Here is a 13,669-nt window from a genome sequence, read left to right on the forward strand (position 1 = left end):
AATATTAAATGATAAAATAAAAAAATTATTAAAAACAATTAAAGGACTAACAATAAAAAAACCATATTCGCCCGGTAGTTGAACTCGTCAAGCCTATGAATCATGTAGTCTGGGTTAGCACGCGAAACCTATGAACCGAGTTATTAACTCCAGTGGGATTATAATTTATTTTTTGAAAAACTATTTTTTATTTAACTATAATATAACAAAAATAGACGATCGCAAAATCAAACACAAACCTAATACTAAGATGCTGAAAACAGTAATGAAAAAAAGAAGAAGAAAAGTTAAACTCGTCAGACTTTTTCTATTAAACTATTTTTTTTAGAATATGAGAAAAAAAATAGACGAAAACAAAAGTCAAGTTCAGTAAAAAAAAAAAAAAAAGACACCCCAACAAAACCATTTTGGGTTCATAATTTTTTTCTTAAAGGAAAAAAATAGAAAAAGTGAGAGACAAATGTAAATCAAGATATTTAATATCATAATATGGATAATTTATCTCGTAGTGTTTAATGAATTTTTTTATTCAAATCAATTGAAATATAAATTGATAAATACATAAGAGTTATTAGATAAAATAAAAAGAAAAAACTACTATTCGAGGTTGCATGTATTAAAAATATCATAATAAAGAAATATTTTTCATTTATAAAAATAAATTTAATATATAAAAAATATTAAAAAAACTACAAATGACTAATACAAATCTCTTACAAAATTAAACAAATCCAATATAGTTAAAAACTAATCACTATTTAAGAGAGGATAAATAAGTAAAACAAATCACAGAGAAGTAAAATACAAATTTAAAAATTATTTTTAAGAACATATAAATAAAGTTTAAATAAAAAAACAAATAATGAGGCCAAGCCTAGTGTTTAGCCCATGACTAAAGGGCCCGCACGAGGGCCTGCAACGTCAAGCCCAGTCGCGCGAGCTTTTTTTGTAACATAATGGGGCTCGTCCACCTCAATTCAATTTGAAAAAAAGAAGAAGAAGACAATGTGTCCTCTACCTCAACAGATGACGCGTCGTTTGGTATGCCCAGATTCTGGTCACTGTAGTGGCCAAAAAATCAAGGTGCCTGGTGTTTGTCATCTATAAACCAATTTTCGACCTCAAATACCTAGAAAACACTCTCATAACCCTGTTCAACCCATCCTCAACCCCCCAAAGCACAAAAAATCAGCCCAAAACCAAGAATTAACTCGAAACCCAATTTCTTCCTTGGATCAAATCTTTTTTTTTTAGGTATCTTCAAGGTAACAAAACACTTAATTCAAATTCTCCTCATCATATGGAACCATTTGAAATAAAAATCTAACGTTTTGGTGGGTGGAATCGTTGAAACAATGCCTTTCTCTCTTTAGGCCGGATTTCAGCAATTGCCTTTCTCTCTCCTCTCATAAAATAAGGATTGAAAAATAATGAAATTGAAGTTTAGTATTGAAATGAATATTTGAAAAATACAAAGGACCGGTCACCTTATAACAAAAAAAAAAAATACAAAGAACAAAAATATAGTTCACTAACAAATTCAAATGCACCACCTATGTGTATTGCATTTCAGTCATCTATCTTGTAATTCAATCCTCGCAAAAAAAAAAAAATACAACTTGACTCTAATTTAGGCTCAAATATGTAAAAGAAAAGTTTAAGAATCAAATTAAAAATTTTAAAAATTATACCCTTATAAATAACAATAAAATATAAGAGAATAAAGAGTGATGGTTACCATAAAAAACCATATCTTTTAGCTTTATGGTAAAATAATAGATAATGTGACCCGTAGATCCTTTATTTTAACGTTTGCAAAGAATTTTGTTCATCTCTAGTTATTAAAATAGCAGGCTCTTCGTTTTTCGCCTTTAAAATTATTTCAGGAGAATTCATCCCTAACCCCATATGTGAACGCCATCTCTTGAAAATACCTGAAGTACATCACTACCTCTAATGCACGTGGTTCCATTCACTACGACTATACATAAGACGACGGTGAGTGATTTGATGTCTTAATACTCCAAAACAGCTCTATGTTTTATCTTACTCGTTTGAAAATATATAAAAAAATAAAAAATAAAACAACATTTTTTAAAATACCTTTGAAACATAAAAACAGCTCTAAAAGTCTGTTTAATATTGTTATAATGACTATTTTTTAATTTTTTTTTGCTTATAAATATATCGGAATAATATTTTTTTTTATTTTTTAAAATTTATTTTTGATATCAACATATTAAAGCGATCTAAAATTACTAAAAAAATAATTTAAAACAAAAAAAAATTGAATTTTCTATAAACCATAAAAACAAACAAACAAACACTACTAGAGATTCATTCCATTGTTTTTTTTTTTAGAATATATCTAGTAGAATAGGATATTCTCTTTTTTCAACCATATATGTTTAAAAATCCTTGCAAAAATGATTATTGAAAAATCATATTGTGCTACTAAGATCACTATCATCATTATCATCATGGAACTCCACCAAAACATAGAATTTAATTAACTACATCCCCGAAGGAAAATTGTGGTGTTTGATATTATGGTAGCTTTTGTGGTTGTAGTTTGAAAAAAATTATTTTATAAAAAGTACTTTTAGTTGAGGTTGATTTGGTAAAATATATGTTTGGTTAAAACTGTGGCTGAAATTGAGGTTGAACAAAAAGTAATTTAATGTGTTTTGTTAATAATACTTTTCAAATTGAAGTTATACAATAACTAAAATATATATATATATATATATATATATATATATATATATATATTGATGGTTTTTAATTGAAATATTGTAGATTTAACTATTGCTATTACATAATGAAATAAACAATACTTTATATAAAGTATTTTTTATTATTACATACAAAATCCATCCGACAAGAAATATAGTTTTTATGGCTTCCTGAGCGTGCAACAACATCAGGTAAAATATCATCAGGAATAAAATTGAAATTGCAATCAAATTTTGCAAATGCTACGTCATCATGCGATTTCCTTCTAATGTAATTATGTAGTGCTATTGAATAATGTCAAATACTAACTTTTTGAATAAAACACAATATTTGAGAAATGTTTTTGGATTTTTTTTGTATTTTACTGGGTCGGACTTGGTTTAATGCATTTAGATTCGAGCCGAACCCGTTCCGGCCCATAAACAGTGGAGACGCTCTCTACTGTTTTGCAAAGTGAATAGTGGAGAATGAATTAAATAGTGAATACGGGGAAATGCAGCACAAGAAGAAGAAGGAGAAAGAAAAAGGGAAGAGCAATGGAGACAAGAGGGTTGTTTTGGAAATTTTTTGTAATGGGAACAGAGGGGAACAAGGATGAAAATTTGGGAAATGGCAGGATTTTTTCAAATCCGAACAATGGAGACCTCTAGGGTTGTTTTGAGAAATTTTTGCAATAGTTAATTATTTGCAGGTCGGTGAAGGAGAGAGGAGAATGCGCCCTCGTGAAAAACAAATCCAAATTGCTTTTCAAGAAATTGAGTTTCAATCTCAATTTTATGTGGGACTCACAGTAATAAAAGTGTGGTTAATATCTAACCAAACACTTATAAACAATATTTTCCTGTAAACACAACTATAATCACAACACCAAACACGCAGTAGGTCCAACACCTGTCCATGTCGTATGCAGTCCTGAAATCCTTGATCAGTATTCAAATATTTGTTTTTTTATTCCAATTTCTAACTTTTTTTCCTATATTTAAAAGGTTCAAAGTTTATTTTTAGGCCTACGAGCTCAAATCATGCCATGAAAAATCAGTAGCCGAAAACAATTATTACTTGACAATAAACGGAGTTGCTTTTCAGAAGAAAAATAAAATCATTTATTTGAGGAAATTGCATTTAATGTGCTGAAACAATTATAAATGTCATTTCATTTTCCTATCTACTCAAAGGAGGGGACCAAAAAAAAATGATACACATTTAAATGTCGAAATAGTGATAAATTTATTCACCAAACAAACCATTGAAAATTAAAGGATTCATTTAAAAAATAACGATTGAGATTTTTTAAGAGTGTCAACGGGGCTAGGAACTCTTAAAGTGATTTGTGCTGAGAGATCTGTGTTTGATAGGCAATTTAATCTGTTTTTAGTTAAAATTTAAAAAACAAAGTTATATTTTTTTAATTTTTAATTATTTTAATATATTAATATAAAAAATATTTTTTTAAAAAACAAATTAATATAATTGTTTTTAAAAAAAAACACTTTTACAATAAAAAATAAAAACTCCTAAACTCGCCTTCCCTGAGACCCCTAAACCCCACAACACTATCAAAAGATTCAACAGATCAATCAAAATGGCACCCAAACCCGATTCCCACACCCTAGCCGCCGCCGCCGCCTCCGACCCATCATCCACCTCCTCCATGGATCCACTCTTCCTCCTCCTCAATTTTCTTCCTTACTCCTTCCTCCGCCCACCACGCCTCCGTCTCAAACTCCCCACCTTCACTCTCCCTTCCCCCATGACAGTTTTCTCTTTAGTCCTCCTCACCTACTTCATGGTCGTCTCTGGCATCGTCTATGACGTCATCGTTGAACCACCTGGTATTGGGTCAACCCAAGACCCATATACCGGATCTGTCAAGCCTTTGGTTTTCATGCCAGGAAGAGTTAATGGGCAGTATATAATTGAAGGGCTCTCTTCTGGGTTCATGTTTGTTGTTGGTGGTGTTGGCATTATTTTGATGGATCTGGCACTTGATAAAAATCGGGCCAAAAGTGTTAAGGTTTCTTATGCTACTGCAGGGATTTCCTCTGTTGTTATTGCTTATGTTATGAGTATGCTTTTTATTCGGATTAAGATTCCTGCTTATCTTCATTGAGTTTTCAGGGTTTTTTTAAAAGTATTTTAGATACTTTGTTACGGTAGAGTCTGAAATTACAATGCGGATTGTCAAATGAGGTTATTGTGGATTTTTATGATCTGGGTTATTCTCATTTGATCTTGTGGTGCTAATAGATCATGAAACTTTTAATAGTTTTGTTAATAAAAGTTGCGAATTTTGCAGAATGGGGAAATGATTAAAGCTCATCCTTGTCGTCAATGTTCTTGCACTGTTATAGTGAATTCCTTGGTGTTTGAATTTCTTTTCTGACAGTTAAATATCTAAAATTATTCAGTTGATTATATGCTGAGATGGTGATTGAATGTGTATGTAAGATTAGCTAAGCTAGATTGATGCCTCCTTTATTAAGTTGAAGTGCGGCTAAGTGCTCTACTTCTAGTAATAGTTTTGGGTTCTTGATTAAGCAATTTTTGCTGCAAAAATCTGTTGCTTTATGCATTTTTTATGATGTTGAACCACTCATTGGTGTGTCCGTTGACTTGATTAAGAAGCCTAGACAGGTTGTTCGAAGATCTATAGGTTAAAAAATCTCTAGTCTAGGCATCAGATCAAGCCTCTGTAGAGAGACTAGTCACAACTGGTGCAAGCTTCCGAGTGGTGATATTAACAGTAGTTTGTAAGTATGAAGGGGGGTTTTGCAAACTGTATTGGCAGAAGAGAATCAGAGGTTAGAATTTATTTGCGAAGTAATTGTATCAAGGATTAACTGCTGTTGCAATCCTTCGCCGATTTGGAGAGTATATCTGTATGCTTTGTCACCAATTACACCTCCACTTCAAGCTTCCTTCTCCAACGCTTCCTTCCCTCACCCATAAGGCCATAACCATTCTGTTCCCTTTAGTCCGCCACATGGTCACCCATGATGCCGTCTCCTCCATCTTGCCACCTTCACATATTGTTTGGACAGGCAGGTTTTCTGGGAAAATGGAGGAGAATAAGCCCTCCAGTTTTTTTCTGTGAACTTTTTGTAAGGAGAAGGGAGCAGAGTTGTATGATTTCTCATGATAAGTCAATCCCTTTACATTTTAGAATTTAACTTTTATTTCATTGGAGGATAATATAAGAATGTGAATGGGATGCTTACTAAATATTTGATTCTAAAAGAATCTGAAACAGATAATATCCATTAATCATGATGCATTAAGATATTTATTTACAATTTACAAATTACAAACCAAAAATAAGGCAAACGCATGGAGGCCCAGGTAGGAGATTCCAAGCCTTGGGGGAGTTTTGATCACCCTCTCCTATCTGACAATCTTCATGCACTGAAGTATGCTAAAAGCTGTCTAACTTCATGATGCAACAAACGGTCTAGCAGTCCTAAAAGAAGTTCTTTGAAGAGAACAGACGACGGGGTGAGAACATCCTCAAGTGTCTAGGAGAAGCAAGGCCTTCAATGGAACGATTCCCTGTGTATTTAGATGATTTCCTATCGTATCCAGGAGAAGCAACACCATCAAATGAGTGATAATGATCAGGTGAAACATGGAACCACTGTCTGTCTTTCCTGGACCCAATTCTTCTGCCATTGAAGGTCCCATACTTGACCAACTTACCAACCCATGACTTCTTTGTTGGGCTCTTGTGGCCTGCATTCATCTTCTCACTCAAATACTCCTTGACAACATGCAAGCCTCTCTCCACCACCTCCATTGGAGGAGAAATGAGTGGGTTCCCTTCAACATATAGCTTTTGCAGCTTCCTCAGACACCCCATGGAGTCAGGCAAAGTTGTGATCTTGTTATAACTCACGTCCAGTTCCACAAGAGATATGAGGACACCAATGGCGTACGGTAAGGCTTCAAGATATTGGAAGTTTTGGCTTACATTAAGGACTTCTAGATTGATAAGGTTCTCGAGGTCTTCTGGGAGGGACCTTAGATTGTTGAGCCTTGCATCTAGTATTTTCAAAGAAGTGAGGTGGGAGGTAGACATTGGAAGAAACACAAGCTTGTTCGAGTTTACTGAGAGCTTCTTGAGGTTAACAAGCTCAAACCCAATAGTATCTGGTAGTCTGCTTAGCTTGTTAAAGTTGGCATTCAATTCTTCTAAACATCTGAGACAAAAGTACATATATAATTTGATGTAAGCATCACTTGGAATGATTGTAGTAATTATTACTTATAATTCAAATTCAGTAATTAATTGCTCTCAATTCATAATTCTTATATTTTATATTTTCTACAACTTCGAATTAGCTCAATTTATTTTCATATTTTATCCTATATTTTATATGTTCTACAACTTTAATTGCTCTCAATTCATAATTCTCTAATTTATCGTTTTGTCAAATATTTTTATTTAAATTGATAAAAATACTCTCACGTGAAATGTTCAAAATTAATATATATAATCTTTTTTTTAATAATAATGGAAAATAAAATGAATTTTATCTTAGTTTCTTTTTTAATTTATTTTTTAATAAATTAGACGGGATTTGAGTTTTTCAAGGATATTTTTATTGGTTCGTCCGCAAATATCTATTATAAGAATATAGTGAAGAATTCATAACTGTATATAAAAACACCAACTTTATAAAAACTTTTCATTGATAATAATACCTTTATATTTTTTTAAGGACTATAATACTCTTAAATTATTTAAATAACAATTATACACTCTTATGTTTCCTGTATAAATTAATTTTTAAATGTGTTTTCTATTTATTTATTTTTTGCTTTTCGGTGTTTCCTTTATAACTTTTTTCCTTTTCATTTTACTAATTATACTATATTTTCTATACTCCTTTATCATTTCGGATATAATATACAATCTTGTGCTTCTCTTTAGGAAAACTACGTACAATAATTTTTCTTTTTATAATAACATAAACTCTTTATTTAAAAAAAAACACCACCATATAAGAACCTTTGATATCTATTAAAGGTACATCAAAATATCATAGAACTTTTTTTTTCCTCAATCCATTATAGAAAAACCCCCTTTCCTTTCTTTACTAAATTTATAGATTATGGCATTCAGTTTTTATAGTTGATTCAATAATAATAAAAAATGAAAACTTTTCTTTTTTTTATATATAGTCTTTATAATTTGAAAAAAAAAAGGCTTCTATCATTTCTATAATATTTTTAGCTATTAAAAATTATATATATATATATATATATATATATATATATTATTTTTTAAGTAGCGAATGTTATATCTTTTACTTTGAATATTATTCATAAATATAGAGTCATCACTATAGTAATGTTTAACAAAGTTTTGATAATTCATATGCACGAACGTGCCTAAAACTAGTGACTTCAATATTATAGAGATATATTAGAAGAAATTAGTTTTGTGAGGGCATATATTAAGCATTGAAATTAAATTAAAAAAACAAAATAAGCTAATTACTCTATTATTTCAAAGGAAAGGATACATCTCAAACATATTAAACAAAATAAAACGGCATTGGCAACTATGATGAACACAAATATATGTATAGCATGCCGACATCTACACTTAGCCATCTTAATCTTTTAATTAAAGTCTAAAATGAATTAATGAGTGGTGGGAAAATGGTCAAGACACTTCCAAAGGGAAATCTTCACGATCAAGATCATAATTAATGGAGTCTGAACACATGGATCACTTGCAGATTGTCTGAAAATCGTGCCAAAAACTTTTTCTGCTTTAGTGAACCGATTAATAATTGTGCCCCCAAAAAAAAAAAAACAACTTTGCTGAAGTAAAAAAGATTCCCCTCGAATCATAATCTGCTCTTTACCTCTCCATTACTATTTTCTGAATTTTAATTCCTCAACATCAATGAGATTTTCCTTGATTTCTTGGTAATTGTTAACCTTGACCGTCCATAATGGTACAAGTCAAAGGTTTGTATTATCCCCACTAGATTATTCTACAACAACAAATATTTTTGTATGGTTCAAAATCGGTGAAATATATTTTTAGATTAATTTATCCATTAGTCAAAACTAGATTTATTTCTCAAAAGTATATTATTCATATAGACCCGATGGAGATGCTAATAAATTTCTAATAGAAAATATATGTATTTTGTCTATTATCCGTGAAGTTAACCGGCTAATATATAATTAATTTCACTAGTATTCCTAATATGAAGATATCAAAGGCATATTCGAGAATACACCTCATGCACACAAAATAAAATAAAACATTTTTTTCCCCAAAAAACAAATATTTTTAATAATTAATAACCTGTTCATTTGATGTATATTAAGATAATTGTAAGAAGCCATACATCCTCAAATTAATGGAACTGTTATTATCATATATGGATCATATTACTAAAGCTAGGCCGCAATGATGAGATAGTGAATAAACTAACAGTAAGATGGGAAAAAAAAAAAAAAACTTTGAGCTATATGCATATAATATATTTCTAAGAGCAGAAGAACATCAGGAGACAACAAACCTGCAATTCTCAATAGTTCTAGGTAGGGACTCAATAAGGTTGCCTGAAACATTAAGAACTTTGAGCTTTGACAAACATCCAATTGAGTTAGGGAGAGATTTAAGCTGATTTGAGTGAACATCCAACACCACCAAATTTAGCATTCTTGCCGTTAAGGATTCCGGTATCATCTGCCAAATTATATAGGTAGAAATTCTTCGATAAGTTAGTTTGCTTCCATTGTTAACTATGAATATATAAACATGTGCTAACATATCTCTGCAGAGGGTTTTGAATGGTTAACTATACTCAAAACAAACCCTAATTGTTTGAGATCTAAGAGAGTAAAATATGAGAGAAATTAACCCAAAGAAATTAAATAGAACTGGGATTTCCGAAAGGACATATACATGCAGACCAGTATTTTGTAGGAAGCTTAAGACTGAATCAAAGAAGGGGGGGATCAAAAGGAATAAGCTTTTTTTTTTTTTTTTGGGATTAGCAAAAAATAGAAAAAGTAAATTGTTATAAGATTGCTTTCCTTTTTTTCCCCTAAAAACAACATTTTTAATTACTAGGTTCAAACTCAAAATGGTATCAGATTGATATTTCAGCAACTCCAAAAGAAATGAATCCTATTCGCAACAACTGAGGCTTATTTCCATAAAAACAAAAAAGAAATCAAAGGGACAACAGAAAAGTTGTGTTAAAATCAATGATCAAAACTTTGTTTGGTTTAACCTTGAGAAGGGTTAATTTCTTTTCTTTCTGTACTGCAAAAAAGCTTTTTATTGGGTTATTCATATTCACTTTAGCAACAACATGGAAATTTATGTGCGTGTGTGTATACCTGCAGATCATTGTTGGAGAGGTAAAGTTTGCAAATAGTAGCTAAGTTGAGTGAAGGGTGAGGTAGAGTCTCCAGAGACATGCCACTCAGATCAACAACTTCAAGCCTTTCTTCCTCGATTGCCTTCCTTCTGTCTCCATTAATCTTCCTCCTATCCACTCTATTCATCATTTGCTGTTGTCGCTGCTCATACATCATCTTTACAACTCTAAATTAACCATACAACAAATACAACAGGGTGATTATAAGATATAAGGTATTCGAGAGAGAGAGCAGAGGCTATTGTAGCAAACGAAACAAGAACAAGAAAAGAAAGACAAGGGCTATGGTACTTTTGTATGGGTTATATTTTTATGAGCATTATTTAGAATGCAAAGGACGTACGGATGAGGAAGATAACGAAAGGGCATGACGATTTTGGAAGTACTAGGCCGTATTGTTAGGGTTTGCGTGGCTATGTTTCTTGTTCGATAAAGTCAACTCCTTCCATTTTTTATCGTTTTCCTTCTCTCTCTCTGTTTTTTGGTTGAGGGCCACAGGCTACCCGCTAATCTCGTTCCCATTTTCGTCTTCATTTTCGTTTTTGTTTTTTCCTAAGGCACAGTTTATTTGTGTTTTTCATAAAAAGTAGATTTTTAAAAAACTAATTTATTTTTAATATTAGATAATGTCATGAAAAATAAATTTAAAATTATTTTTTAGTGGTTGATTATATTATGAAAAATAAATTGAAAAATAACTTATTAATATTTTAATTCATTTAAGTTTATTAAAAGAATAAGAATCAAGTCCAACATATAAAAAGGTTGAATAATGATGAAATTGAAAAAAAATTAAAAAAAATAAATAACAATCAAAATTAAATTAAAATGTTGAAAGATGATGAAATTAAAAAAATTATAATTTTATAAGTTATTTCAAATAAAATAAATAGTAATAAAAAGAATGAGGAACCAAATTTGATAGATAAAAATCTTTAATTAAGAAAAGGATAAGAGAAAAGCAAATAACAATAAAAAGAATGAGGACTAAAGTTGATATAAAAATCAAATTCTAAGGGATTAAATTGAAGAAAAAAAGACAATAAAAAAATTAAGGACCAAATTTGATATATCTAACAAACAACAAGACATTTTTGAATTTTTTGTAACTTTTAAAAAGTGTTTTCAGCTAAAAAAAAATATATATTTTCCTGGAAACCAGATTAAATTTTCATTTGACTGTAAAATGTTTTCCATTAACCAACTTTTCTTATGGTAAACAAACACGAGAAAATTTAGAAAGTGGTCTACAGAAAACCACTTTTTTGAAACCAACAGGGCCTAAATCCCCAACAGGAAGAGCAAAATCAAGTCCCCCAATTATGATGAAACGTTCATTTACATCCTCTAAACTATTTAAGCAATTACAAGTTGCTCCTACAACTTGTAATTTTCATGGATATTTTTTTGAATATGTTACACGAAATTTCTTTTAACTAGATTGGATCACGACTTCATTTTTTATATTCAAAATGCAACGTTAACGAGGAATGCGATAAAAAATATTCTTGGAAAGAGTTTAGTTGAGATGAAACTTGTGATGGAGCAATTTCGATAAATGTGGGATATTTTTAGGCTTAGTTCTGTATTTTTGGGGGTGTAAATGAAAAGTCACATCACAATTGGGGATCTTATTTGAAGTTATCCCAAGAAAAAAATAATTATGAAACCAAACCAAGTAACCGGTCATAAGAACAATTTTTTTTTTTAAAAAAAGAGAAACCGATGATTAATTAATATAGAGATGTTAACCAACGTGCCATCGTGTTGGCAACTAATTAAAAACATAAATGCCCAATGGTTCGGTGGATTTAGTCGACCATCATACCTATTGATCATATTTTATGATTAATTAATTTATACCATAAGAATTAATATAAAAAAAGAAATAAAAATTCACCTTCGAGATAGAAAATCTATATTACTTGCATGGAACGAATAAAAATAATCCATATTTGATATATATATTTTTCTATATTCATACAACGAGATTTTTGAAAGATCATATATATATATATTTCTTACAGAATTCCTAATTAACTGAAGATTTAAACCACTCCACCTAAACAATTTATTAACGTTCTAAAATCAATAATATTTGATATGTTGATCACAGATTCAATGTTTGTAAATTTAATGGCATTTATGCTGTTCAAGGTTTAATTTGTAGGTAGATGCAACGTACACCATGGAATTAATTGATTAATTTCCTAAAATGTCATCGTAGAATGTATTTAACAATCTCCAAAATATCACATTTAATGTATATAATAAAGTATCATGGTATAATATACATTTACAGTTGTCTTCGCGTAGATGCTGATTAATATATCATGTATTTTCTTAATTAAGAATTTGTATAATTGTTACATAACGATGTAAATATGATGGTGTGCAGTGAAGAACAGAGAAATTTTTTTAGGTTATTGAGAGCACGTGATGATGGGTCAGCAAACTATTTAATTATATTAAAAAATTACATACTCATCAAATAAAATTAAGTATCAACTCTAAAATAGGTAGTTGTTTATTTGAAATTGTGATAATTTTATAAAAAAATAAAAAAACCTATGAAATTCATTTCTCATCCAATTCAATATTGAAGTAGGGTGAAATAAAAATATCAATTGAAAAAATCAAATTACAAAAAAAAAATATATCGGGTAACTCGATCGGGTCAACATGTCAAACCAGCAAATCGAGGCATAGACTATGCTAGAATTAATAACTTGTTTTTCAAAATTATTGTTTATTTAACTATACGATAACAAAAATAAAAAATTACAAAATCAAGCACCAATCCAATACCGATCAAGACTTCTTTTTGACACCATGATACCTCATAAAAGAAAAAATAAAACAAATTATAAAATTCAATTCCTAGTTAGTCCAATATCAAATGATGAAATTAAAAATAAAATAAAAAGAAAAAAGTTAAACCAGCGAACATTTTCATAGTCTTTCTAAGATTTAATAACATTTTTTTTTCTGAAACTAATTTCCTGGAACTATATGATAAAAAAATAGATAATTATAAAATCAAGTTAATAAAAAGTAAAGAAAAAAAAATATTTTACCAAACTCGTGAATCGTGGCAACCCCTTCAACATGACCTAAATGGTTCAGATGAAGGTTCAAAAACACCTCAATGGAGCCTCTCGACAAATTAAACTCATTAACATAAGATCTATGTTTACTTTCTGTCATCGAAATATAGTCAAACCAGAAAATTTCTCTTTTCTTTGCTGTTTTAAAGCGACTTATTCAAGTTTATCTTGGTGACTACAAAATCACTAGGGAGACGTGTTTTTAACATATTTGGACAAGATGGAGAGTTACATATATGGTGTCCAACATTTCTATAATTCTTTTCCTCATCACTGAGTAGTTTTTTTGGCTTTGAACAACTAGAACGGGATTTCGATGGAGAATAGGGTCGTTGGTAAAGGCTATGGCCTATGGCCTTGCCTTTTGATCTATGAAGATCTTGTTTTGATGATCATGCATGAGAATGTTCCTCATAG

The 13,669-nt window shown here is 30.3% G+C and overlaps 2 protein-coding genes across 2 annotated transcripts; one reads left to right on the forward strand and one right to left on the reverse strand.

Moving 5' to 3' along the window:
• The first annotated feature begins 4,254 nt into the window (after nucleotides 1-4,254).
• Nucleotides 4,255-5,034, forward strand: LOC7485491 (uncharacterized). The gene has a single exon (XM_002308063.4). The coding sequence runs from the start codon at nucleotides 4,319-4,321 to the stop codon at nucleotides 4,844-4,846; it is 528 nt and encodes a 175-aa protein (XP_002308099.2). The 5' UTR covers nucleotides 4,255-4,318; the 3' UTR covers nucleotides 4,847-5,034.
• Nucleotides 5,035-5,992: 958 nt separating this feature from the next.
• On the reverse strand, nucleotides 5,993-10,558 carry LOC18099943 (plant intracellular Ras-group-related LRR protein 6). Its single transcript, XM_006381079.3, has 3 exons — nucleotides 10,105-10,558; nucleotides 9,276-9,445; nucleotides 5,993-6,929 (listed from the first exon to the last, which is right to left on the reverse strand). Exons 1-3 carry the CDS (start codon nucleotides 10,300-10,302, stop codon nucleotides 6,194-6,196), a joined length of 1,104 nt encoding a protein of 367 aa, XP_006381141.2. The 5' UTR covers nucleotides 10,303-10,558; the 3' UTR covers nucleotides 5,993-6,193.
• Nucleotides 10,559-13,669: the final 3,111 nt, after the last annotated feature.

The sequence above is a fragment of the Populus trichocarpa genome, chromosome 6 (genome assembly GCF_000002775.5).
Source record: "Populus trichocarpa isolate Nisqually-1 chromosome 6, P.trichocarpa_v4.1, whole genome shotgun sequence".
Classification (NCBI taxonomy): Eukaryota; Viridiplantae; Streptophyta; class Magnoliopsida; order Malpighiales; family Salicaceae; genus Populus; species Populus trichocarpa.